We start from the raw sequence: 27,781 nt of genomic DNA, 5'->3' as shown, positions 1-27,781 counted from the left end.
CTAAGGGACAGGCGCCGCCTCCCCCGCCCGCCGGCTCTACGCCGTTTGCGTAGCGTGCCCCAAGATGGCGTCGCGGTCGTCGTCGTCGGCGGTGGCCGGAGCGCTGGTAGCGGTGGCGGAGCGGCTGGAAGTGAAGGGCGGGATGAGGCGGGCGAAAGGCGGCAGCGCGTAGCGGGCGGCTCCCGGCTTGCGGGAGACAGAGCGAGACAGAGAAAGAGACTGTCGCGGGGAGGCGGCCACCCCCTCCCTCCGTTACCCCCCCCCCCCCCTCCCTCCCTCCCTTCCCCGTCCTTCCCCGCCCGCCCCTCACGGGAGCCCCGCGGGTCCTTCCCGGCGCCGCCACCCTGCCCGCCCCCGCCCTTTAGGCCCCGGGCCTCCCCGTCCTCCGGCCTGCCCTGCCCCTTCCCCCCCCCCTCCAGCCGCCCCCTGGGAGAGGAGGAGGAGGAGGAGGAGGATGATGAAGCTCAAGTCCAACCAGACGCGCACCTACGATGGGGACGGCTACAAGAAGCGGGCGGCCTGCCTGTGCTTCCGCAGCGAGAGCGAGGAGGAGGTGAGGGCTGGAGACATGAAACCCCCTGGGGCAGGGCTGGGGGGTGAAGTCAGGGACCCCCCTTCCTCCTTCCAGCACCCTGAGACCCCCGGGTGGGACTTGGGTGAAGGGTTGGGTTGGTTGGGTTGGGGTCCCCCCCAAGGGCTGAAATAAGCGTGGCTGGGAAAGTTGGTTTCTTGCTTGTCTTTATTTCTCTCTGTTCACCAGAAGAAAAACCCAAAAATGATAAATGCTCAGAATGAAGTGGTGCTGGGGTAGTGGAATAGTCTGGTAAGGAGTGTTGTGGTACACGATGGGATTTGGCAGTGGAGTGGACCGACCACGCTGGCAGAACTTCAGTCCAGCACATCACATGAGATGGGAGAGGAAACCTGACCTTGGATTTATAAAAAGAAACTGGGATAAAAGGGGACTGATGGAGTGCCAGAAGTTGCTGTCCAGAGAGGCTTGGGAGGAAGTGGGAATTAAAGGTAGATGGGGTGTTCAAGAATGGTTGTGTTGCTGACTGGTTGTATTGTCCGTGAAGTTAAAAAGGGGAACTTTACTCACTATTTTTTAATATCTTCTTGGGGTACTGAGGCCAAGCTAGGCTGCAGGTCTCTCTTTTTTTTTTTTCCTTCTAAAATCAGGCATACTTTTCATGTAGTGGTTCCTGAGTGGCTGTGCTAAAGTCTTTGTTCTCCTGATTATCATATTTGTAGCTACAGGAAATGGGAAGGGAATGCAGACAGTTCACTGGAGGAAAGTGAATTAGCATACTGTTCAGTTATTCTTTAACATGGGGAAGGAAGGAGGCTTAAGGAGCCCTTTGTAGCTGTGCTGTCATGGTGAAGAGCATCAACATTTCAAGCATGAATGGTCTGAGATGAAAACAGTGTTTTGGTGAAGTGCTCATCATAGGCTGGGCCTTCCCACTGACTTTCAGGAAATTTATGGTACTTTGAACTCACTGTGGAGAAGATAATTGTGCTGTGTCACCATCCTGGGGCTCTGCAGCCTGGGGGGGGTTGGAGGCACTTGTGTTTCCTGGTGCAATTGCACACAGATTGTGAGGGAGTTCTCAACTGCTTGGCCACGTTTGGTTACAGTGTGGTTGGAGATAAAAATGTAGTTTTAAGAGTGACAAGGTTTTTGAGTGACAAGGTGGTCAGTCTTTACAGGGTGACATGAGCTTACCCCATGGCAGTGGTGGGTGACATCTCAGAGCTCTTCAGGTCTTGGTGACACAAAGGTCTCTCAACCTGGCAGTGTCATGGTACTGACCCAAGACTGAAGAAGGAAAAGTGAACTCATTCTGTTGGCACCCTGACTTGTGACAAATTTCTTTGCAGTGGAGGTTCAGCTGGCTGGGTGAAGGTTGAGCTTTAAAGCCATTTTGATGTCAGAGTTTTGTCTCTGTGTTGTGGCTTGCAGCAACCTGAAGCAGATTGAACTTTTCCTGGTGCACTTTCAGGCTTTAGGGAAGACCCAGAGTAGAAAAATCCAGTTCCAAAGGCAGGAGTTGAGGTGGCTGAACCCCCTGTGCCTCTGCATTTCCACACCTCTCTTTTGAAGCTGTGGGAGATGGGTGTCAGGGTGAGGAGGTGCTCCTGTGAGCAGCATTTTCTCTTGAGCTTTGGTCAGTGTTGTTCTGCTTTCCCCAGTACAAACTGGTGGTGTGGTGGTGTCCTGTGGCACAGCAAGGAGCAGCTTTGTAAATGCTGGGATGGAAATGGATTCCCTCAAGCAGGTAGATATGTGTGTGCTGCTTTGGCTTTTTTGATTTTTTTTTTTTTAATATAAAGGAACCCCAGAAATACTGAAACAATGAATAACAGGTTGGTTTCCTTTTGGCCTGGCTTCCTGAAGACATCACCCAACCTTTCAGCCCTTTTAGCTGTTGTAAAGTGGGATTTGCCACCAAATGCATTTCATAGAATCACAGAATCCTAGAATCCTAGGGGTTGGAAGGGACCTGGAAAGATCATCTAGTCCAACCCCCCCTGCCAGAGCAGGGGCCCCTAGAGTACATCCCCTAGGAACGTGTCCAGGTGGGGTTTGAATGTCTCCAGTGAAGGAGACTCCACAACCCCCCTGGGCAGCCTGTTCCAGGGCTCTGTCACCCTTACAGTAAAAAAATTTTTTCTGATATTCAACTTGAACCTCCTATGCTCCAATTTACACCCATTACCCCTTGTCCTATCACTGGTCACCACTGAGAAAAGCCTAACTCCATCTCCCTGACACTCACCCCTTACATATTTGAAAACATTGATGAGGTCACCTCTCAGTCTCCTTTTCTCCAAACTAAAGAGACCCAGCTCCCTCAGCCTTTCCTCATAAGGGAGATGTTCCACTCCCTTAATCATCTCAGTAGCTCTGCACTGGACTCTTTCAAGCACTTCCCTGTCCTTCTTGAACTGAGGGGCCCAGAACTGGACACAATACTCCAGGTGTGGCCTCACCAATGCATTTAGGAAAGCTCAGAGCACACTGAACACACCCAGAGCAGGACACACTCCTCTCCCAGGTACTGCTCCTCATCTCAGACAAAAGGCCCAGAAGCCATTTCAGTTATGCTCCTATCAATTATTGACATCAGCAAGCAGGACCCCTTGATTTTTATTCATTTCCCTTGCTAATTATTTCTTAGGTCAGTTCTCATTTGTTGGCACTGATTTAAACTTGGAGAGAAGTCTCTGCATGTCTAATTAATTGCAACTTGCACTTTTTTGATAACAAGAAAGGTGTTATCTGTGCACATTTAGTGATATAGTTTAATACAGCTGTGAAAGATTCCATGGTTTTCTGTTGGAGAATAATACAGGTTTTTTGTGCTACAATTTTATTATTGATTACTTCTATTTTAATGGAAATTGGGATTTAAAAGGCCTCTCCAGGGAAGGGAGGAAAAAACCAGAATCTGTTAAAGATCTATTCAAAGCTTACTCCTGAAAAATAAAGTAAAAAGAAGAATGTTTTGATAAATAATTTAAACTTTCTATATTAAAGTATTTTTTCCCAGGACTGGCTCTTTCTGGATACTGTTTCTTTTAAGCACTTAAGAAATAGTAGATCTTGGTTCTTGCTTTCCTTCTTGTGTTTCTCCTTTGCTTCCTACTAGGAATTAAAAAACCAAAACAAAACAACCCATTTGGAAGCCCAAATTGGTTTCTGAATTTCAAGAAATTTATCAACGAACAAGAAGGAATAAGAAAAAAATCTCTTTGCACTCAGAGAGGAGGCTACATCTTTTCTTTTTAAGTGTTTACCCCCTACCTCTGCAGTGCATTGATTTCTTTAAAATCTTAGCAATCAGTGGAGCTTGCTAAACCAGCATGTCCTGGCTGGGCATTGCATTTGCAAAGAAAAGGTCTTAAAATAGTTACACTTTGTCTCTTTTTTTAGTTTTTAAGTGATTTATTTTCACTTTATGGTGCTCGAAATTGCCCATTTTCTTGTTGCATTTGGAAGCCCCCACTTGTGCAAATAAAAGGAGCTCTGAAACGTTTTTGGAAGACCAAAGGTTGGCTGGAAAGATGTCTCTGGGATGTGTGCCTGTCAAATGAAATAGAAGGGGAATTCATTTCAACATGACTTTTGAGTGGGGTTAAAAAAAAAATCTGTTTCTTAATTGGGCTGTGTGGAAAGAAAGAAAAAAATCATCTCTATTTGTGTTGTTTGATAAGCAGGGAGCCAGCACAGAGGATGTCTCTGGGAGGAGGGAGAACAGGGGAACCCAGAGGATTAATTCAGAGAGAGTGTGAACAGACTTCAAAGGACCTTTCAGCAGCTGAATGCCAGGACTCTGCTATTTTCATCTTTTCAAATGGAGTCAACTCCCTTGAGATTTGCTGCTTCTGCAAACATGGAGAATGTGCAGATCAGGAGATCCCAAGTCTGGTCTTACCTCCCAACCCATTCCCTGTCTTGGTAGAGAATCATAGAATCCTAGAATGGGCTGGGTTGGAAGGGACCTCAGAGCTCATCAAGTCCAAGCCTTGCTCCACTCCCCCCGTGGTTCCCAGCCCATGGCACTGAGTGCCACATCCAGGCTCTTTGGAAATATCTCCAGGGATGGAGAATCCACCCCTTCCCTGGGCAGCCCATTCCAATGGCTGAGCACCCTCTCCAGAAAGAAATTCTTTCTAATGTCCAACCTAAACCTCCCCTGGCACAACTTGAGACCTCTTGTGCCCTCTTGTCTTGCTGAGAGTTGCCTGGGAAAAGAGCCCAACCCCCCCCTGGCTCCAACCTCCTTTCAGGGAGTTGGAGAGAGTGATGAGGTCTCCCCTGAGCCTCCTCTTCTCCAGCCTCAACACCCCCAGCTCCCTCAGCCCTTCCTCACAGGACTTGTGCTGGATCCCTTCCCAGCCTCCTTGCTCTTCTCTGGACCTGCTCCAGCACCTCAATCTCCTTCCTGAGCTGAGGGGCCCAGAACTGGACACAGGACTCAAGCTGTGGCCTCCCCAGGGCTGAGCACAGGGGCAGAATCCCTTCCCTGGACCTGCTGGCCACGCTGTTCCTGAGCCAGCCCAGGATGCCATTGGCCTTCTTGGCCACCTGGGCACACTGCTGGCTGCTCTTCAGCTTAAGAGGTGTCAGTGCCTCTCAGTATCCCTCTTATGGAGTTATTTTTCACAACACAAGTTGTGGGGTGGGTTTTGTTGGTTTTTTTTTTTTTTTTTTTTTTTTGTGTAGACCAGCTGTTCCCATGAGGAAATATTCCAGAAACTTTCACTACCTTCTCACTATTCCAGAGCAGATGGAAGCCCTGCTCAGTGGCAGCATCTCTGGTAGATTTTTCCCAGAAATCAAGAGGAACCCTTTGGCTTTAAGTCCCTGCCCTGGTGTATCTGCAGGTTTGAGCATGCCCACATTGTATCTGCTGAAAGGACAAGCTGCTCATTAACAACTGCTGTGTTTAAAGACTTTTTTTTTTTAGTTCTTTTGGAGGAAATGCTTTGGAAAAGAATAAGATCCAGGCTTGGTAGCCTTTTCTTCATTGTGAATGGGGTCTAAACAAGAACTTTCACACAGGGGCTGGGGAGCTCTGCCTGTGCCAGACCCAGGCAGGCACCAAAAGTTGATGTGGCCCCACCACAGCCTCCTTGGGGAAAGTCATTTGAATGCAAACAAATCTTTTTTTTTCCCCCCTTTTGCTTCTCTTGGGTCAGTTTGGAACCAAACTCTGACATAAGAGTGAGTGCAGCCCATGCTGCTGGTCACAGAGTGTTCCTGGGCTGTCCTTTGTGTGGTTGCTTCAATAAAGAAATAAAAATAGCTAAAAACACTTTGCAGTGCTTCACTTCAGGGACATAAAGGGAGCTCAGGGTCATATGATTGTTGTACTTTCTTTCTATGGACTAAAATCTCAGAATCTCTGTTCTGATGGCTGGGCTTGACTCTGTACATTCCCTTCAGCTACATAAAAGGGTTGTGGTTAAAACCAACTAAATTCTTCCTGTCTGCTGCTAACACATTACCATGTCTCCATGGATATAGATATAGGATATAGGATACAGACCTGGTTAGGAAGAGTTTTCATGCTTACCCTTCCCCTGTCCTTCTCTGCTGTGCTTGTAGCAAGAGTATAAACCTCTGCAGAACATAGCTTCCATCTTCAAAAGTGTTTTCTAGCCCTTTCATAAAGGATTTTCCAAGAAACTCAGTGGTTTCTTGTACTTTCCCAAACTACAAAAAAAAAAGGAAATTGTTAAATCTTCACTTAATTGACCAGAAGCTCTGTAAGCTGGTGTGAAACTGAAAAAAAATGAGTCAGTTTTGTTCTGCTGCAACTCAGGGAAAGTGATGAAAATGGAGTGTAGGCAGCTCTGGGTTTGCTGAGGAGGAACTAACAGCAGTGGCCACTGTCTCATCTCTTCTGCTTAACACTTCTCACTTTCTCTCCTCACTTGTTGTGTTCCACCCCCCCCTTTTTTTTTAAAAAATAAAAATAAAAAATCATGGATAATTCCCTGACTTGGTTCATCCCAGCATCCTTTCATGGCTGGTCTCTTGTGGTCTGCAAAGCCAACTCTTTTATCATCACTCTTTTATTGGTTTTTTTTTTAAGGAAAATTATCCTGGTTTGCATGCCTCTCTGATGGGGTCACCCATAAAAATTGGACAGAAGGAAATAAAACTCAGTTCTGCTTCATGAATAGGAAGCATCAGTGTTCAGCTGCTGTATCTAATACCCAGCACCTGGGAAACAGGCACTGGGTTTATTTAAACATCAGTTCTTTTTCCACCTAACTGGGAGACTGACTGCACAGACTGGTCAAGGATGTTTCCAATTTTTTTTTGTGTTTATCCAAATTTCTGTCTCCATAGCTGTTTTTTTTTTGTTTTTTTGCTTTTTTTTGCAGGGTGTAATGAACTCTTTGTTCTCAGAAATTCACCTTACCATGTGAAACTCAGAGGAATACAATTACCTAGGGGGTGGATGTTCTTGCAGATGCTTCAGATGGTTGGAATGTTCTTTGAATTCACAGTGACTTGGGTGGTTACTTTTTCATGTGTAAATAACCCAGGTTGATGTTACAGGTAGAGTTAAATATTTGTATTTGAAAAGTTTCTCAGGAGTTTTCATGGCTGTAGGAGTAGAACACGTTAATCAAAACAATAAATGTATCCATAGGCAACTGCTGACATCCAGAATCTGTGTAAAAGGACCAAAAGACTCCATTTTTTTTTCCCTATTAGGAGAAAAAAAATCAGTTTAAAAGCTATCATTCCTTCTGGAAAGAAGTCTGCTTGGCCAAGCTGTGTAAGGACCAACTTTTGGTTTTGAAGAGGCAGTAAGAGGTTATCAGGTTTGGGGGCTTTCCCTGGGAGTGTCTCCTTATCAGCTCTTCTGCTGGGTCAGGCATTCCAGCTGATTTCTCTGTCCTGGCCCAGCTGCAAAAGGCAGGGTGCAGATGATCATTTTTGTGGTGAAATGTAATTCTGATGGAGGGAAAGGACTCTGGTTTGTGTTTGGGCAGAGGAAGCAGTCACTCTCAAGTCACAAGGAGAATGAAATACCAGTAATATGAGCCTTGGTATTTTGAAACCAGGATTTTCTTTCTTTTTTTTTTTTTTTTTTTTTCCTTTGTGGTTATAATATTGTAGCTGCAATCCAAACACTTGAAATCACTTCAGCTTCTTCCACTTCACCTCTTATCCCTCAGTCAAGATTTCTGCTTTAGTTTTGCAGCATAAATAATTTCCCCTTCCAGCTTTTTGCCATTATTTCCCTGCTTCCACTTTTCTAGCTTAAATCCCATTATGCCACAGAGCCAGGAGCCTGTGTGAAGATCCCCCCCTTCTCTGAGGAAAAGGAAAAATTTGTTGAGGAGCAGCAACACTTCTGCCAGGACATGCTGCAGTGGTCAGGAGAGGGGTTTTCTGTGGCTGGTGTGTATTCTTATTTTTCCAGAGTCACATTAAAAGGCAGACTGAGCTTCTCAGTCCTCTGTGCTAACTTTGTGACATTCCCTGAAGAGCAGGAGGGTGGGAAAAGCCCTCCTGGAAGCCTGGACCTGTGTGTTCAGACTCAGGAAAACTCATGTTTTGTTGGACTCTAATCAAGGCCATGTTTCTGCTGGTTAAATGAGCTGAATTTTTGCCTGGCTTTGCTCACTCCAGGGTCTCTTTTCTCCTCCTGCTCCTCTGGAACTCCATTTGTCAGCTGCTTTTTCCTTTGAGAGGTGGTTTGCTGGGGTGGACTGGAAATCCCAGTTTTTGTCAGAGGTAAAAGCCTTCAGTATAGTAACAATAATACAGTTGGGATTGTGAGAACATTTTGTTAACTTTGAATAAAGCATAAAAGGTTTTTATTATGCTGGACACAGAGCTGCACCAGCTACAACGTGCTGTCTGGTCAGAGGGCACAGGGGAGAGTTGGTAGCACAGCTCAGCTCCAAACTCCTGAATACAGAGACTCTTATTAAATCAAAACTTGGAAACAAAGACAGATTGTACAGGCAAAAAAAAAAAAAAAAAAAAAAAAAAATCATTGAAGTCAGCCATCTTCTCCACCAGCCTCCCCACAGTGTGTTAGGAAACGTGGTGCTTTCTTGGGTTATTTTCTTGCAGTCTTAGGTTCTGATAAATAATGCTGTGGTGTGAAAGGAGCTGAAACATCAGGGAGGTTTTTTTTTTGCTTTAGTTGTGGCGTGAGTTTTGTGGCTGAAATTTTGATAGGAAACACAAACCAAAGTGCAGAGGCTGTTGAGGCAGTAGCTATAGATTGGCTTCTGTCAGCAGAATGCTGGCTGAGCCAAAAAAATGTGTGTTTAACATCTTGCCTGCTCTTTCTTAGCAAGCTGCCAGCTTGGTTGTCCCTAGGCTGGCACGTGGGGGTAGGACTGTTCTCCTGGAAGGCTCACAGCTCATTTTCTAATAATATTGTAGCTCAGTTTCTAATAATGCTGTAACCCCTTTGGTCTGGGCTGTAATGCATCTGTGGAGCCTCTCTTAGGAATTGTGTTCCTTACAGTGTAGCTACTCCTGTTTTATTTATGGGTGGTGGTTGTTTAAATCCACCATAGAATGAAAGAACCTGGGAGTCCCTCAATCTTTTTGTCTATCAATTCCCTGCCTTATTTTAGCTATGCTGTTATTTTAGGGGGGGGGGGGGGGGGGAAGGCAAGACAAAAAAAGAGGCAACACAAAAAAAGAAATGTGTCTAAAATTAGGTTGTTTTAAGGTCAGCATTGTGTATCAGGAACTCCCAGATTTATCCCAGTGACAAACTCCTTTCCCATGGAGCTCCCAGCTCAGTGGGGCCAGGGAGCCTTAGATGTCTCAGCATGTTTCCTGTCCCCTCCTGGGGAAAGTGGGGAGGCTGCTTTGGATTTGTTTGGGTTGTTTTTTTTATTATTTGTTTGGTTACATTCTGCTTTGAAGGTTCCTTACTGCCAGGGTTACAACCTAGCACTGCTTAGGAGCCCCTGCTGTCGACTTCAAACTCTGCTTATTTTTCTAACCTTTCTCTTATTTCACTGATTGTGTGTGAGAGCTACTTCAGGGCTGCTTTGTGCCTTGCCAGAGAGGTTTGTGTTGCTCATTTCCCTGCTTGGAAATGACAGAATTGTCTTTCTAATCCTGGAGAACAGAGCTTGGCCATGGGAAGGGGTACCTGGGAAAAAGAGTGCAAGACTTGGCTCCAAAATCTGCCCCCCAAATCCCTACGAGGCCAAGAATCTCAGTGGCCATCTTAAACACAGCTGCCTGGCAAGAATAAAATGGAAATGTCAGCCTTTGTGTTTTGGCCTGAGTGTAAATAAGCAGAGTAAGTAATTTTTTGCTATTTTTAAGACTGTTTAATTAAAGTATCTGCTTGTGTATCATCAAACAAACGTTTTTATGTAATAAAAAAAGTTAATGGACAAAAATGTAGGTGTTGAAGACATGGGAGCTACCAAGTGGTCCTTCAAAAAAAAAAAAAAACAACCCAAACTCTTTATGTGCTCTTTATTTTCTACAATTCAGTTGTACTGAAAAATGTTTGGGTTTAGTCCAAGCCCCCAAACAAGATCCTTGTCCCGTGTGTAACCTGAAGGTAGAGCTGCCCTTCTCTCTCTTGGCTTCTTGGGGCTAAATTAGCCTTATGCTATATCCCACGTTTGGGCTGAAACTGAAGAATTCCTCACCTCATTCTGACCCTGTTTTGGCAGGAACAGGAACTGTTTCACCCCTCTGCTCCAACCTGCTCTGCCTGTAGCTTCTCTTCCCCGCGCGTTTCGTCCTCACCCCGGTGGAGGGAGAGAAGGTTTGAGGGGAGTGAGTTCCTTATCTTGGAAACAGCACTTGGGCTGTTCCACCCAAATATTAATGGTTGCCAGAGAGAGGTTGTTTTTCAGCAGATCTCATTTTCCTGGCTTTGCAGCACTTTGGGAAACAACTGACTGCAAAAGCTACGGATTTGGGATCTCTGTGTCTTGGGACAGGGGACTTTTTTTTAGGTGTGGGATTTTTTTTCAAACACAGCAGTGTCTCACCCTGGTTTTGAGCTAGGCCCCTTTGTCTTGGGAGAGCTCATTGGTAGCAATATCCTGTTTAAAGCTGTTTTAAAAGAATGACCTTGTAGGGCAAGCTTCCTGCTCCCTCTTGATGGGATTTCCTTTTTATTAAACAGGAAATAGTCCGATTACATAAAAGTGTGAGAATAACAGGTTTTTCCTTCCCAGCCAGGGTTGTTCATGTTAATTCTATTCAGAAAATCCTCAACTGCCAGAGCAGCTGAAGTTAATTTACTTTGCCTAGAACTCTTGTTTACACCTGGAAGTTCCTCCTGGTGTGTTACTGAGGCATTGTCTCAGTCTGAGCAGTCCAGCAGCCTTTCCTGTAGCAGCCTTTGTTCAGGGCTTTTCTTTGCAGATGGATTTTCTCACAAGTGGAAGGTGGCAGGAGTTCAGTAGCATGAAGTGTGCTGTGCTGGGTTTCAAAGATCTGTTTCTACAGCTTTTCCTCATAACTTTCTTTTTTTCTTTGAACTCGAACTCTGAATTTGGAAGCGACAAAGTTGGTGCTTCCTTACCTGCCAAGAAAAGGTGGGCTTGAAATCTCCTTTACTTTTCTTTTAACTTTATCCTCAGACTCACCTGGAATTTCAGATCTCCTGTGCTGAGGAGTCAGGACCAAGTAAAACTCCTGTAAGATAAGAGGAAAAGCTGTGGTGATGAGAGGCAGAGCAGTTTGCTGCCTGCAGTGGCCCAAGTGGCAAACCAGAGGTGGCTGCTGGTGACATCTTTGCCACCCCAACCCTTGGTACCTGGTGCTGTCCTGAGCCTTGAAGGCCCTGCCATGAGTGAAGTTGACATTCCCTGTTCAGGCATGGCTTCCTGATCCTCTTTTTCTTGGGACTGTGGGTAGGGACAGGAATTCTGTCTTCCTCTTGGAGGATGCTGCTCTAAAGGAAACGCTGTTCTGCTGCATCCTGAGCCAGGAGGTTTCTCAGGTGTGAAGCAGCCCCATTAGGAACCTGCAGAACACAGGTAACACGTTCAGCTTCACTTCTAGGCTGGGTTTTAATTGCCTTAATTCAGCAGATAGACTGAGGAATGCTCAGGGATGTCACTGAGAGGTTTGATAGGTGCTGCTGCTTCTTTGCAGGGTTGAGGTGAGAGTTCAGACTGATTCACACAAGGAGACAGTGGTGGGACCCACAAAAAAATTGCTGACACTCAAGAACACTGAGTTTAGTTCCAGGTGTAGGAAAGGTTACACCAGCAGCTGCCTGAATGATTGTTGTTGCCCTCCTGCAGTTTCTGCCTTCAGTTTTGCTCCTCCTGGTGTGAGAGCTGTGGTTTGGAGCCCCACAACTGATCTGTGGCTCCTCACCCTGGTGTGATGTAACCTGTTGCCTTCCCCCCTTTTTTTCCCTGCCCTGAGCAGGTGGGATCCTGCTGACACTGGAAAACACCAAAAAAAAGAGAAAAAAAATCACTTTGCAGGGCAGTGGGTTGGCAGTGGAGTTTTCAACAGATAAAAGAACTGAGAAACCCTGGAAATCTCAGGCATGTTTTTGTTTCAGATGTTTAATTTCGAATTCTGTAGGTAGGTTTCCTCTCCATAATGAGTGCAAATCTTTTCATATCCTACTGCTAAATCAACATTTGCACAGTAAAGCCTGGGATTTTAGTGTCTGGAAGGCTTGAAGTTTGAAATGTCTGATTGAAACTGTTACAGCTGGCCTGTAACCTAATTGGACTGGGATGTAGGAAAGTTTCTGGAGCAAGTTGCTTTGCCTGGAAGCTTTGTGCCAGTGAAATGATGAAGTATAGCACGGTGACTCTGATGAACAAACTTGGTTTAGAGAGCTGAAAACCAGAATTAGTTTTGGTTTTAGCTTCCATCTCAGCCCATGGATGGGAAGTGGATTTAATAAGCACAATGTCTTGGTCTGCTTTGGGAAAATTTTGAGCCAGAGGTTGTTATTTAGGGTTTTTTTTGTTTGTTTCTAGAAAGAAAATGTTTAGATCTAGACATCTAGAAATGTTTTTTTGTTTGTTCCTCTAGAAGAGGAAGAAAAACCCAACTTGTTCAAAGTTACACTGGAATAACATGAGAAACTGCCACAGAGCATATTTAGGAAAAATTATTCCTGTCAAATGGTTGAAGCATTTTCCTGATTGAAAAAAAAAAAAAAGTCTGTCCTTGTAAACAGCCTTTTCCTCAGGTTTTTCAGTGGTCTAATAGAGGATTCCACCTCACTGAACAACATCATCTAAACCAAAAGTATCCAAATGCTGGCTCCAGAGCTGAACTCCTTGGTACCTGCTGCAAAAGAAGAGGCAAAAAAGGAAGCTGAAAATCTCTTTTTAAATTAGATATAAATATCTATATAAATACAGATATAAATCTATAAAAATATAAATATAATAGAAATATTACAGAAGTCAGTGGGCAGTCACCTGACTTGTAGGTATCATTAGTGTAACCACAGAGGCAACCAAGGCCCAAAAAAAGTACCAAAAAGGTTAAATCAAACTTCTGCAGAAGGTGAGAAGGTGCTGAACAGCTTCTGTTCCCTCTGCTGCTGTTCCATGCTGTGTCTCCCAACCTGCCAGGACTCCCTGGTGACCTGGGGACCAGCAGCCAGCTCTGCCCCTGGGACTATTGTCCTGGATCAAATAGCAAATTGGTTGGGCTATGGAGGGGCAGGATTTATTCTGTGACACTGGGAGCAGTGAGAAGGTGATGGCTGAAATAATTCAGAGTGGAAATTATTCTGTGGAATATTTCTGTAGAGTGGAAATAATTCAGAGTGTTGGAGTGGAAAAAGTTTTTGGACAAAGTCACTCAGCAAAACTTAAGTTATGGAGGTGTTAAAAACCAGTTGGGAGATAAGAAGCTTCCAGCAATTGTGGATTATCCCTATGTTAGCATAAAGGATAAAACAGCACTTTTTAACCAAATGCTGTGATTGTAGATCAGTGGCAAAGGGTCCTAAAGGAAGCAGTTTATTGGGAAGTCTACATTCTACACACTACAGTAATTTTCTGTGTTACATGAGGATAATTCTGGGTTACACATGATTCTATGATTCTACACACACAATATCCCTAACACTCTGTCACCTCTCCACTTTCAACTCTAATATTAAATACCCTGTCTTCTGTAGACATAAAATCTCAAGTAAAAGCTTTCATTAATATATGAGTGAAATAAACTTAAATATTATAATAAACTAAAATAAATAAGTAAACTTAAACTTAAAAGGCTTTTTGTGTCTTGTGACTACACTGTCGTGGATCAGGAGCTCCACTAGAATGAGGATAATTAACATAATGAATTAATAAAAGCAGTTTCAGAATAATTTTCTGTGTTACATGAGGATATTCTGGGTTACACATGATTCTATGATTCTACACACACAATATCCCTAACACTCTGTCACCTCTCCACTTTCAACTCTAATATTAAATACTTTGTCTTCTGTAGACATAAAATCTCAAGTAAAAGCTTGAGTGAAATAAACTTAAATATTATAATAAACTAAAATAAATAAGTAAACTTAAACTTAAAAGGCTTTTTGTGTCTTGTGACTACACTGTCGTGGATCAGGAGCTCCACTAGAATGAGAATAATTAACATAATGAATTAACAAAAGCAGTTTCAGGGATACTTACTCACAAAAAACAATTAATACTGGCATGTCTGGTAACCAAGAAAAAGATTTACATTTTTTTTTTAAGAGAGAAATTGATACAGATGAGCCCAGCTGCCTGAAAGAGGTGAGGGAAACCGGTTTTGGGGGAAAAGTGGTTTTTTTCAAGGATTGGCCTTGGATTGGTTGTGTTTGGAGGTGTGAGGTGGCCAAGACAACTTCTCCTGGCCAGTTGGGCTCTGGAAGGGAGTGCCCTGAGTTGATCCATCAGCTGTGTTCTGCTCTCTTCAGGTCCTGCTGGTGAGCAGCAGTCGGCATCCTGACCGATGGATTGTCCCTGGGGGTGGCATGGAGCCCGAGGAGGAGCCCAACGTGGCAGCTGTGAGAGAAGTCTGTGAAGAGGTGAGTGCTTGACAAGAACTGGAGCTGCACTGCTGAGCCCCTTTCCAGGCTCTGGGAATTTGTTTTTAATCCCTCTTGGTTGTTTTGCTTAAGGTGAAGAAGAGCATGGGGTGATATCCACATGTGGGGAGGGAAATCTGAGTCCTAAATAAAGATAGCATAGAGTGGAATTCAGGCTCTCAGCCAGAATGAGCTTTTGCTTGCTTGATACCTTTAGCTGAAAAGAAATAAAAATTAAACTGTCATCATTTCAATGCATATGGTGATGCTTTCAATTTTGTTTCCTCTGTATGAAGGAAAGTTACTTATGAAAACTTAAAAAAAAAACCAGCTGTGCTTTGGTGGAGCTGTCTAATGCTTGGGTAGAAATAAGACCTTATGAACCACTAAAGATACTCCAAATGTAGGAAATTCAGTATATTCTGGTCTTATACATATTTTAGGTTTTCTGTGAGTAAGAGAAATTGATTGTAAGAGTTATAAGCAACAGTTTCTCAACAATTTCTCACCTATTCATGTTTTTAGTTTTTGATTTGAAGCCCTTTCAGAGAGGGGATCAAACACATGGATCTGTATGCAGAAGGCATATTTTCCCTCTTTAAAGCTGGAAGAAGAATTTTATTCTTCATAAGGGATTTAAAGACAACAAATGGCAGTTGACTGCACTCTGTAAAACATCTTTAGAGTTCACTTCTGAATATTATCCAGTTGGAGGGATTCAGAAATGATTGCATTATTATATAGGGGTGACCAAGTAGCTTCACAGTTATGTAAGACAGGATTAAAAAATGCTTTCAAGAGGGTTATAAATCTTTGTTGCAGAACAGAAATCAAGGGCTAATTGAGGGCACTTGGGAGGAAGCTTCTCCAGAAGTTGCTTTATTTAATTGTCTGCTCTATGAAGATTTTTCCCTGAAGTACTTGGAAGTACCTGCTGCTCTCTAATGAAATGCTGAATATTTGACCCTCTGGACTAATCTCATGTAGCAGTTTCATTCATTTGGAATGTTTTTACATTCTAGCAGTTTATCAGCAAGACAGGAAGGATTATATTGTCAAAAGTTACTTTCTTTTAGGATCTTTAGGTCCCTCTAGCACAGAAGTTACTTTCCTTTAGGATCTTCAGGTCCCTCTAACACAAAAGTTACTTTCTTTTAGGATCTTCAGGTCCCTCTAGCACAAAAGTTACTTTCTTTTAGGATCTTCAGGTCCCTCTAACACAAAAGTTACTTTCTTTTAGGATCTTTAGGTCCCTCTAGCACAAAAGTTACTTTCCTTTAGGATCTTCAGGTCCCTCTAGCACTGGGGATTGCTGCTTGCAGTTTGTTTCCACCTTGTGATACAGCTCCTGCTTTTTCAGTAACTCACCAATCTTTCAAACACATTACAACAGAATGGAGCAGAACAACAGAAATATTTTTACCTGCAGACTCCTCCTTTACCACCCAATCTTTATCAATAATAAAATCATTTGCTCCAGAAGCCAAAGGTTCCTCCAGGAGACGCACGGCTTCGCCTTTCAAACCCTTAAAATAAATCTGGATCGACCCTCTCTCTCTCTCTCTCTGGAAGAGTTTTGCTCTCTTTCCATGACAGCTCAGTGGCTGAAAGGAAACCTTGGCATGGGTTCAGTCTGCAGTGAAGGAACTGGTTTGGGCTGGCTGAGATAATCCCCTCTGCTCAGCTGGTGTTCCCTGCCTCACGTGGACCGGTGCCGAATGAGACTGTAATTCAAACTGTGGCAGCCTGGCAGGCTTGAGTCCTTCCCAGCAAAGCACCTAAATGCTTAAATGCAGCTCCACAAACAGGAAAAAACCTTCCCAGAGCTCAAAATATCAGCAGGATGAGCCCAGGGGCTGACCTCTGGGACCCCCAGGAGTTTGGGATGGGGAAGCTGAGCTCTCCCCAGCTGCTGTCTCCTTGAAGGCTTTCCCAAAAACAGCCTGGCAGGCTTGAGACCTTCCCAGCAAAGCACCTAACTGCTTAAATGCAGCTCTAAACAGGAAAAAACCTTCCCAAGAGCTCCAAAATATCAGCAGGATGAGCCCAAGGGCTGACCTCTGGGACCCTCAGGAGTTTGGGATGGGGAAGCTGAGCTCTCCCCAGATGCTGTCCCCATGAAGGCTTTCCCAAAAGCAGCCTGGCAGGCTTGAGTCCTTCCCAGCAAAGCACCTAACTGCTTAAATGCAGCTCCACAAACAGGAAAAAACCTTCCCAGAGCTCAAAATATCAGCAGGATGAGCCCAGGGGCTGACCTCTGGGACCCTCAGGAGTTTGGGATGGGGAAGCTGAGCTCTCCCCAGATGCTGTCCCCATGAAGGCTTTCCCAAAAGCAGCCTGGCAGGCTTGAGTCCTTCCCAGCAAAGCACCTAACTGCTTGAATGCAGCTCCACAAACAGGAAAAAACCTTCCCAGAGCTCAAAATATCAGCAGGATGAGCCTAGGGGCTGACCTCTGGGACCCTCAGGAGTTTGGGATGGGGAAGCTGAGCTCTCCCCAGCTGCTGTCTCCATGAAGGCTTTCCCAAAAGCAGCCTGGCAGGCTTGAGTCCTTCCCAGCAAAGCACCTAAATGCTTAAATGCAGCTCCACAAACAGAAAAAAACCTTCCCAAGAGCTCCAAAATATCAGCAGGATGAGCCCAGGGGCTGACCTCTGGGACCCTCAGGAGTTTGGGATGGGGAAGCTGAGCTCTCCCCAGATGCTGTCCCCATGAAGGCTTTCCCAAAAGCAGCCTGGCAGGGGTATAAAATTACTGAGATTAGCTGACCCAGGGAGGGGGTGGGGGGAAATTCAGGCAAGCTTCTAGGTGTTCAAGGCTTTCCTGGAATAGGTTTGCTTTCCAGTGTGCTGCTTCCAGTCCAAACACAGACCTGAGGTGGCCATCAGCTGGGAAGCCCAGTGAGCTGTTTGCTGGGGAATGTGCACGCAGGAGGAGGATGTTTGTTGGGTTGCAGCTGCAAAGGACTTTTTGTGCACCCAGTTTCCCAGCTTGTGCTATTGATTTGGCAGGGAAGGTATTTTAGGAGGCTGCTTGCCAGCCAGCTGGTGTGTGTGTGCTGGCTGGTAAGCCTTGTTCACCCTTTCATGTGAATTCAGGCTTTTTTAGGTACCCTGGAGCTGAATTTGAGTAGGTTTGATGCCTTTGTTCCTCTCCTGGGACAGGCATGGCTGTCACTCACAAGGAAACAAGAGGTTGGCTGAGCTTGCTGCTTGTGTTGGGAGAGGGAAAATCAGTTTTCCTCTGTGTTGCTGAACACAAAGTCATTTTTAGCCTAAAAGTAGGGGATCTGTGTGCTGGTCAAAGTGATGGAAGAAATTTGTCTTTCACTGGCTTTGGGATGCTAATTTGGTTTTAATAAGAGACAGTTGGAAGGGCTGGAAGGACTCTACCCTTTCAGTTGCTTGTGGTCTTTGGAGATGACAATAGGCTGGTTTTTCCTCAATTCATTCTTTCTTGCATGGTATTCATTTGCTTTTTAAAATGCACTTCCCTGCAGTAATATTTGGAACTTGTGCATTCACTGTTTTCATTTCATCATGTCTGTGTTTGGGTTTATCTGTGTGATTTTTGTCCCATACAGAAATCTTGACTTTTCCCTCCTCAAAATTTTAGAAGAAAATATTAGAAGAACATTCTGCAAAGGAAAAGCTGATTCTGAGTGAAACCTCTGATCCCTCTGACCCTGGTTGAGTTAGAAGTCCTTGTCCTAGTTTCAGGCAGTCCTTATCTAGATTAATCTGCCCCAGCAGAGGTATTGAAGTGGACAGGTACCAACACTTGTCATGCTTGGTGTTGTCTGCATAAAATTTGAAGTGACTTGAATTCCTGGGCATTGTTATTCAGCACAGTGGCAGTAGACAAGCACACTTGCTCTGAATGAGAGCAGCCTTTTCAGAATAAACCCATTTATTTTTGACAGATTGTTGAAAAATGATGTTGTCAGCCTTACAAAGGTATAAACTCCAGCTGTGTTCTTGGGTTCACCTTCTAGAGAAGTGATGTGCCCATTAAAGCAGCCATTGGCACCACTGTAGTGTATTTTTTCCTTCTTCATTCTTGGGTTATTTTTTTTCCTGTTCTATTCTCAAAATTCATTTTGTGTGAGGAATAAAGGGGTTTTTTTTTAGTGTGTGTGAGCAACTGGTGAAGAACAGGTTTTAGAAATAGATGCCTTAAATTTAACTTACTACAGAGTGACTTTGAAACAAGCCTCCACACTCCTCTGTTAAACCCAAAGGCATCTCATTTTGGAGCATCTTTCACATCCTGACCTTTAAATACTCAGTAAATGTCAGGTTCTGTAAAATTATGGGACTGTTGGTCGTGCTTTCTTCATGGGAATCAAAAGCCAGATAAGTTGTGCTTGATCTGTGATCAAACAGGCAGTTGATGCCAGTATAAAAAATAGTCCATCATGACAGTACTTTGATCTGCTTGCTAGGCCCTTTTTTTTTCTCCTTTCCCCCTTTTAAACATGTTTTATGAATAATCCTTTCTGTTTCATTTACTTAGGTGGTGATTTAGAATATGAACATCTCAAACAGGAAGACTTTAATGCTTTGAGGGCCATGGTTGATGGTGTTGATCTACATTTAGGTACTAAATGTACTGCTAAATCTAGATTCCTACATTTAGTCATATTCATTAGTGAGTTAAACATTAATTTAAACATTTAGTAATATTCAGTGGACCGAGTTCACTGCTGTCTGTTAACCCCTGTGTTCCAGCTTCATCAAAGTGAGTCAAATATCTTAAAATTCTTCACTCCATCATTTCTATTTTACAGATGTTAAAGCATATATTGGCTGTAATGCAGTAAAGAATTAAATGAATAAATACAACCCTCTCTGAGACAGCCAGAGAATTTCCTAGCAGGTCTGTAGCTGTCATCTTTAGGACGTGTCCAAGCTAGCAGTGGGATTTATTACTGCAAATATTAGAGCAAAGATTTGGGTGTTTTACCACAGCCCTCTTGCCCAGCAGTAAGCTGGAGTAGATGCAGGCTTTGAGCCTAATAGAGCAAAGGAAAATAGCTGAAATTCCAACCCACATTTTCCCTTGCTCAGATGGAAGGAAATAAAAGCTGTCCCTAGGAACAGATGGTGTTGCTGCAGGCTGCTTTTTGCATCTGACCCCAACTTATTTTCAGCTTTGAAACCTGAACCTGCTGTTCTTGGATGTCTTCAGTAATTTTTCTTTATTAAAACAAGTTGTTCCATGAGCAGCAGAACTCGTAAAGCTTCATTTCCTCCAGATTTTTCTTCCTTGCCCTCCATGCCCAGCCCACTGGGCTCTGCAGCAGCACTTTGGCTCTTGCTGTGACACTGATGGACTCTTCCCTGTCCACCTTTTCCTCCAGTCAGGACTACTTTGTACACTGGAAACTCTGCAGGACACTGAAAAAGCAGCTTATTTTGCAAGCTCTGCCTCTCCTCTTTTCTACCTGAGTCTGCCTTTTCCTGAGGAATGCTGTCCTTTGATTTATTGGCTTTTTTTTCACACCTATGGGTGGAACAGTTGGTGCTGGTGCTGGGACACATGAATTTTGGATTGAATTTTGAGGATTGCAGCCTGGGCCCCACTTCTGATGCATGGTGGGGGATCATGTGTCCAAATAAATTGTGCTGTCTCTGCCAGACACTGTTGTGGCCTCTGAGGGCAGAGGATTCTCAATCCATTTACTACCAAGGAAAAAATTCCTGAGTCATCTGGTGCAAATTAAGCTTTAGATGCAGCTTCAGCCCTGCCTGAGCCTTTGACTGTTGCTTGGAGCTTTCCAAGAAAGTGCTCACTGTCCTGCAGAGGTGAGGTGGGGAGGTGCTGAGGGCTCAGCAAGAGGTATGGAGCTTACCCAAAGAGGAGCCTGTCAGTTTTGTTGCTCATGATCTGCTTGCTTTGTTAGAGCAGCTATTGATGAGTTTCTTGGATGTTTTGGGCAACTTTTATGTTAGAAACTGGTGTGAGGCTGTGAATTTCACTTCCAAGCTTGTTTATTCCATGAAATAAAGTACAGATGTAGAGAGACTCTGGGGCAATTAAGTGCTTCAGCAGCAAGGGGTGGATAACAACCCAATGGGTCTGTGTTAAGTGTCCCATAAATTGTCTTTAAAATCCCCTTTTCCATTATAGTAAGCTGAGAGTAGCCTAGGTCTCCAGGGTATAGTGGGTGATGTGCTTTGCAGTCTTTGGTAAGGATTATTTTGATAAAATCAGCCCATTCTTTGTTTGACTCAAACCCTTTGTTTACATCACTACTGCTGCACGTGGTAGATTCATATGTGAAGAAAACCTTTAGCCCTTCTTTCAGGTTCCTAATGGTAATTCCACAGGATGTTCCTACACTGCTTGTTGGGCTTGGCATCACTTTTTCTGCCTTTTTGGCAGAAAAAGTGCCTAAGTTTTTTTGGGTGCTTTGGTTTTTGGGTGCCTGAGTTGAGGGAGAAGGGAGAGGGATGAGCTCAGTTTGCAGGCAGAGCAATTTTTTTGGTCACCCCTCTGTTGAAGCAGGGCAGAAGGAAAGCTCCTCACCTGCAGTGCTTCCAGCACAGTTTTAGAGCTGGGGATAAAGTGCTTGGGAGGCTGATGGTGTTAATATTCCTCCTTAGTTTCCAGGCTGGCTGGGAGGGGGGAGAAAAATGTTTCTTGTCAGGCTTGAGAGCTTTCTAAAGCATCCCAACATCCCTGATTTGCTGCTTCTGCAGGTGAGGAGAGCAGAGCAGAGCAATGGAATTGCCTTCTCCAGCAGCAAGTGAGGAAAATTGGCTTAAGAGAAGAGTTTACCTGAAATGTTTGCTTACACTTCACCTTTTAAATATAAATATATGTATATTGGAAGGTGGAAGCCTTTTCTTCCTCTCTCTGTGTTTGCTGGCTGATTATCTTAAAAAAACCCAACCCAACCCCCTGCTGTTTGCAGCTGCTCCAGGAGTTCTTGGAGTGAATTTCATTTCAACTCTTTGCCTTCCAGTTCACTTCTGAGAGAGATGAGTCCAGCTTAGCAGCAGTGGTTCTGTAGATGAGGTAAAATCACTCATCCCCAAAGGTCAGCCCCAGTTATCTGTCCCACCAGGCTGGTGAGCACACACTGGAGTACATTGACCTTCGTGGAATTGCTCTTTGGCTCCAGAAATAGCCCTGTGTTCAAGAGTCAGTGGCCCACCTGTGTGCTGAGCAGAATGTCAGAAATTCTGGTGCAAATTCCTGATGAGGAGACAAGAAATTCTGCATTTCTCATCAAACCAACCTAAAAGGTTCAGGTGAAAAGCTTCCTCCTAGAAGTAGAGCTGAGGGAGGGTGGTACAGAAGGAATTCAAGATTTTGTAATCAGAGGAGCCACAAATCTCTTTTTTTGGAGGCAGCTCTACCATCAGGTATTGTTAGAAGAACAGTGAGGTGTGTCCTGGCTGTATGGTGTTCATTTCATAGGCTGGGAACTTCAGTAAAATGTTGAATTAATTAAAGTTCTTCCTTTCTAAAGGCATATGACTGTACCACAACTGGGTAGTAGCTGAACAAGCAGGGAATGGTTTCTCTCAGCTGCACAGGACAGAGAATTTGCCTTGTTAAATATTTAGTTGCCCTCACTCAAAGCTTTTTTTTTTTTTTTAATTTATCTTCTCTGCAAGAGCAGAGGCACTATTTTCCTGAACTGTTTAGGATGTGTTTCAGCTGCCAGAGGCAGCAGCCAAATTTACCTTCCAAGCATGGCTGGGTTGTGTGCCCAGAGGCTTGTGTTACTTCAGACCAAGGCAGGCACACAGCAAAATCTCATCTTTTCTCTAGCTCTTGAGTTCCAACCCCTGAGAGCTGTGAAAAGGAGAGAATGTAAATTATCAGGGTGGGGAAAAGGGGGTGTCAGGGGCAGGAGGGTGGGATGGGATTTTGCATTCATGAGCAGAGGTGAGAAACAGCACTTTGAGACAGCAGAGGTATGAAAAGTGACAGCAAATGAGATGAAGTGGGTAAAATCCTCAGTAGTATTTAAAAAGAGACAAAGCTGTTGCTTAGATCTTCTCTTGATTTGTGTCTGTGCTTGGTTCCAAAGCAGCTGCATTTTGTGTTACATCTAAAATAATCTTTCTGTTGAGGAGGCCACATGACAATGCTGAAAGTATTTTATGTTTATGTGAGCTTGCTTCAAATGTATGCAGGACATCCCTGAAATGTCTGGTGACTCTCACATTGCTTTGTGGTGTAAGTGGATGTGTTAATACATACTTTAAAGTTATTTTCCTAAACTTGTGATTTTAAAGAGGTAAAACTGCTAAACCCCAAAGTAAATTTTATCCATGCTCAGGCTATAATAATAGAGGAGATTCTGGGCATGGTATTTATATTGATATGCAATTAGTAAGTCATCAAATAGTTGGGTTTGTTGGTGGTTTTTTCCCCTCCAGATTGAAGACAAAATGGTCTGAATGTAGAAAAAGAAGAAAAAATTCCAGGGAATGTGTGCACGGTTGGAGTTTGTGTGTCCTTTTTCTTGTGATCACACTGTTTTCAGATTAACAGAATTTTACAGCATTTGCTTCCTCTTCTAAAGGAGCTGCTCCTGCACAACAAATAAGAAATTATATCCCTGTTGTTAAAGCATGTTTTTTTTTTTTTTCTCTCTTTGGCTTTTTCACAGGCTGGAGTGAAAGGGACGTTAGGAAGATTAGTGGGAATATTTGAGGTAAGTTTCAGACATTGAGGCTGTGACATTTTGATGCAAGAAATAATTGGTTGTGAAGGAATCTAGATGAATAATTGGTTGTGAAGGAAATCTAGATGAATAATTGGTTGTGAAGGAATCTAGATGAATAATTGGCTGTGAAGGAAATCTAGATGACTTGCTTGAAGGCAAACTTAGAACTCCTTGTTGAAATAAAAATCACCTGCAGTTTTTGGGTTAAAATCAGGGGTGAGCAGCCAGTAACTGTCCTCAGCTGCTTTCATACCCTTCCTGGTGCCCCAAAAAGCTGCCTCCCATCTGGGGAGTAGTGCTTCCCCTTTGTTTTTTAGCACCTGGCATCACCCCTTGCCAAGCTGCAGAGTGGAAAAAGTGTGTGCTGACACCTGATGAGTCCCAGGGAGAGGCAGGGTCAGCAGCTACCAAACATGGCTCTTTTTGCATTATTTTTTTTTACCCTATTTCAGAACGGGCTGAAAAAGATAAATTATTCTTATGGGGTTTTTTTCCATCTGAGCAACTGATTTATAAGTGTTTCTGTCCACCAAATACTTCCTTAGAGATTAGGAACCAGGCTTTTGGGCTGCAATCCTTCTGAACGCTTTCAGACCCCTTGTGTAAAACGCAACCATTTTGAAGAGCTAAGAACAAGCCAGAACGTGGGGGAGAAACTTGACAGAAGGGTCCACAGCATCACAGTGATTGTAATTCCAATTCCTAGTCATCACACCTGCCTTTATTCCCTTGGTGGCATTGTCCTCATCCTGTCCCCTCTGCCTCCTAGAATCGGGACAGGAAACACAGGACATATGTTTACGTTCTTATCGTCACAGAAGTGTTGGAAGACTGGGAGGACTCTGTCAATATTGGTAAGATCTTGTGCTTTGCTGGATTAACTGGTTTGATACAGACAAACCACATCAGTTTGGCATCCCTCTGGGAGCTGGGATCCTTGTGCTGAAGAAAAGTTGCAGTGGTGTTTCCTTTTGGTTGCTTGGGGGGAAAAAAATCGTCATCGAAGAGATGCTCTGTGGCCCAAGAGAAGGCAGTTCAGCTGTGCAGCTGCTTCAACAGCATTTTGGGTTTAATTATCACAGTTGAAGGTTCTAAGCAAAGATTATGGTGAGCTGTCTTCTCTTAAGACAAGAAGAAAATCCATGTGGGCAGCGTGGATCAATTGTTTGCTGTTACCTTTTGAAATCTTTGCGTTTAAATCAGATTTCCAAATGCAAATGAACTTGTTCAGCACGAGGTTGGTCAGTAGCACTGTAGCACCTGGAACCTGATGTTCCTCCAGCTGTGTACAGGAGAGTTTTTATGGAATGAGTGTGTCCACCACTTGCAAACTGATAGAAATCAAGTGGTGGTTGGTGTGTGTTGGCATCTGCCTCAAACAGGATTGCAGGAAAAGCACAATAAAGGTGTGCTTTTGAATTAGGAGGTGCAAGACCAGTTTGTTTGGACAGATTCCTGCCATGGGAACAGAGGAGCCATCCAGGGGGTGTTTGGAGGGGGTGGCCCTGGAGATCAGTGAATCCAGAAAGAAAATTCCCAGGTGTCTCTTGAGCTGCTGCTTTGCTCCAGAGTGAAACGATTCTTGCAGCATTAGTGCTAATAACTGAGGATCGTTTTGTTGGCATCTACTGATTTTTCTTCTTGCCCACAGGAAGGAAAAGGGAATGGTTTAAGATAGAAGATGCCATCAGAGTTCTGCAGTATCACAAACCAGTGCAGGCCTCATATTTTGAAACCTTGAGGCAAGGTTGTCTGGCAAACAACGGCACTCCTGTCATGACCACGACGTACTCTGAGGGCTCCATGTCTGACATCAGATGACTGAAGGCTTCCCAGCTGAGAGAAATTTTGAAAAACAGACTGAAACGTGGATTTCCCTCCCCTCTCCCCTTTTTCACATGCCTCCTCCTATCCAACAAGGCATGGGCAGCAGCCTGTGGCAGAGCAAGTGTTAAGAGTGCTGCAATTTAGCGCAAGGTGGGATTATTTTTTTTTGTTGTTGGCTCTTTTCTTTTTTTGGTTGTTGGTTTTTTTTCTTGTTTTTTTTTTTTTTTTTCTTTTTTGGATATGTATTTTGTAAAATACATTTTGTGCATGAAGTGCCCCTTTCCCCTTACACTGCTTCCATGGCCTGGCAACTGAGGCTGCCAGTTTTGCCTCTGCCTTGTCTTCTGAAGTGTCCCATTTGTGTCATCCCAGCCATAGCCACTTTTTTTTTTTTTTTTTCCTTCTTTTTTTTTTAATTAAAAGACTTCAAATATGAGATCAGCTCTTTAAGTCTTAGTCTGTACTGTAAGGTGCTGTTCAGACCTGTGTGATGGTCACTTTCAGCGCATGTGTATAAAACACTTAGGTGGAGAATCTAACATTTTAATTTTGTGGGACTTTTTTTAATCCTGGTCTGCTTCTGAACAGAAAGGTTCCTAAATAATCTGTTTGCCTTTTGTTCTGTTTTTGTTTTGGTTTGTTTTTTTTTTTTTTAAATACACGTTCTGTGACAGTGCTAGTGGCTGGGCCAGTTTACTCCCTGATCAGTATCTCCTGATTTAGTGCAGTGACACTTGAAGTTGAGGGCAGTGTTTTGATCACCTGCAGACATCTCTGCTGCTCCATTGCTTCTCCTACAGCTTCTGCCAGTGTTTCTGCATTCCCATCAAAACGAAAAGGAGTTGGTCTTCTAACACTTGGTCAAAAAAAAAAAAAAAAAGAGATGGCTTCAGAAATGCTGTGAGAGGAACTGAATTTCTTTGTCTGTGGTAGGAATCAGGGATTCAAAGTGGGGTCAAAGTCTCAACAAACTGGAGCATCGATCACCAGTGCTGTTCTGCTGATCCTGCTGCATTCTGCTGATGTCTCTTCTTGTCCACATGCCTTATACCTTGCTGAACTGGAGACTTGGAACTTGTGCTAAACCATGGGATTGGACTCACTGAGTGTTCCTGCACGAGCCCTGGGTTGGATTAACCACGTGCATCCCTGAAAAAGAATTCCAGGGGGATTAGAAATCCAGGTGTTCAATCTCTTGGCCTGTGGTTCTGCAGCACTTAGAATTGCACCATGGAGCATGCTCAAAACGTTTAAACTCTCCCTCTCCTGAAAGGTACAGCTGACTCCTGAGCAGAACTGCTGCTTGGAGAAGTGCACTGCTGAGTAGGATAGTTCCCCAGATGCATTGGCACACTTCACATGATTTTATTTTTGTTGTTGTTGTTGTTGTTTTTATTGATGTAAGTTTCTTGCTGTCTTGATTTGCCAACAGTGTTGTCTAGTTGGGAAATAAAATGGGAAGGGTTGGGGCTAAGGGAGGGCATGGGTTGGGACAGGTACAAGTTTTGGGAGGGGCATTAATTAATCCCTGGCTTGGGACAAGAAGGAGTTGCTGAATTCAGTAACTTCTCCTTTGTCAGAGCATAGCCAAGATGTGAAATTAAATCTGCAGTACTCTTTTTCGTTTTTTTTTTTTTTTTTTTCTTTTTCCTCCTCTATTTAACAAAAAAATACTCTAATAATAAATCCTCACTGTCCAGAGGTTTCTCTCTTCCCGAGAAGCACTTACAGTTTGAAAAATCTGATAGAAATATCCATGGAGCCTGGGATGAGGGGGAATGGTATCCTTGCTGGTTTGGCAAGAAGCTGTTCATTTGAAGATCCTATTCTGGTCCTTTCCCTTGTTCCCTTGTTTTCATCAGTGTGGAGTAGCAAGGCCAAAAGCAGTGCCAGTGATGGCTACCATGAAAAACCCCTAAGAGAAAGCTGAGAGGAATTATTCAAGAAGTAGCTTGAAACTGAGCATCTGGAATTGAGCCTAAATTACACCAGTTCAGTTCACTTCAACTTAGAGATGAATGTACAATTACTTTCTTCCTCTGTGCTGATTGACCTGAACCAAACTCTCAAAAAGGGCTTGAATATTGGATCTGGAAGTGTACAAGAAATTCAGACAGTCTGCTCTTACCTAGAGTGGCACCTAACACAGCCATCTACTGCCTTCTATTGAGTTTTTGTCTTTACTGTACAGATTAATATGTTGAAAATGCTTTGCAACAAAACAGCTGGTACTCCTGAAAGAGTAACTGCAGTTTTAATATCAACAGCATGCACACTTTTTGTTTTTAAACTAAAAAAAAAAGGAAAAAAAAAAAAATGTTTTTACAGGGCTGTTAAACTGACAGTTTAGGGTAGAGTATTGTTAATGACTTGCTAATGGCTTATTTGTTTGGGTCAGAAAAATAAATTGTGCCAAGAAAGTGGTTTAATGTGGCATGGATTGATGCTGTTAACACAATAACACTGGGGGGGGAGCTGATATTGTCCCTTCTGAACTGGAAATGGCTCCTGGGGTAGAAGTAGCCTTTGTCCAACGTTTCAAACTTTAGTCCTGTGCTCCCTGAATCTCTCCCTGCACCACACCAGCTCCTGACTCCCTCAGCATCTGAGGTTCTTCTCTAGCAACAGGTACAGCTGCAGTTCATAGAATCCTAGAATGGGCTGGGTTGGAAGGGACCTCAGAGCTCATCAAGTCCAACCCTTGCTCCACTCCCCCCGTGGTTCCCAGCCCA

General features: G+C 43.8%; 1 protein-coding gene across 1 annotated transcript; it reads left to right on the top strand.

Moving 5' to 3' along the window:
• On the top strand, nt 1-27,473 carry NUDT3 (nudix hydrolase 3). Its single transcript, XM_071768165.1, has 5 exons — nt 1-553; nt 14,424-14,534; nt 23,166-23,210; nt 23,992-24,076; nt 24,874-27,473. The coding sequence occupies exons 1-5, from the start codon at nt 455-457 to the stop codon at nt 25,041-25,043; spliced, it is 510 nt and encodes a 169-aa protein (XP_071624266.1). The 5' UTR covers nt 1-454; the 3' UTR covers nt 25,044-27,473.
• Nucleotides 27,474-27,781: the final 308 nt, after the last annotated feature.

This window comes from Heliangelus exortis, chromosome 25, assembly GCF_036169615.1.
Source record: "Heliangelus exortis chromosome 25, bHelExo1.hap1, whole genome shotgun sequence".
In the NCBI taxonomy this organism is placed as follows: Eukaryota; Metazoa; Chordata; class Aves; order Apodiformes; family Trochilidae; genus Heliangelus; species Heliangelus exortis.
Note: the sequence above shows the minus strand (reverse complement) of the source record. Positions and strands in the feature narration are given on the sequence as shown.

Coding starts and splice junctions, on each gene's coding strand:
- NUDT3 (XM_071768165.1), top strand. CDS start 455: ATGATGAAGCTCAAGTCCAACCAGACGCGCACCTACGATGGGGACGGC. Junction 14,535..23,165: donor TGAGAGAAGTCTGTGAAGAG/GTGAGTGCTTGA, acceptor GCTTTTTCACAG/GCTGGAGTGAAAGGGACGTT. Junction 23,211..23,991: donor GATTAGTGGGAATATTTGAG/GTAAGTTTCAGA, acceptor TCTGCCTCCTAG/AATCGGGACAGGAAACACAG.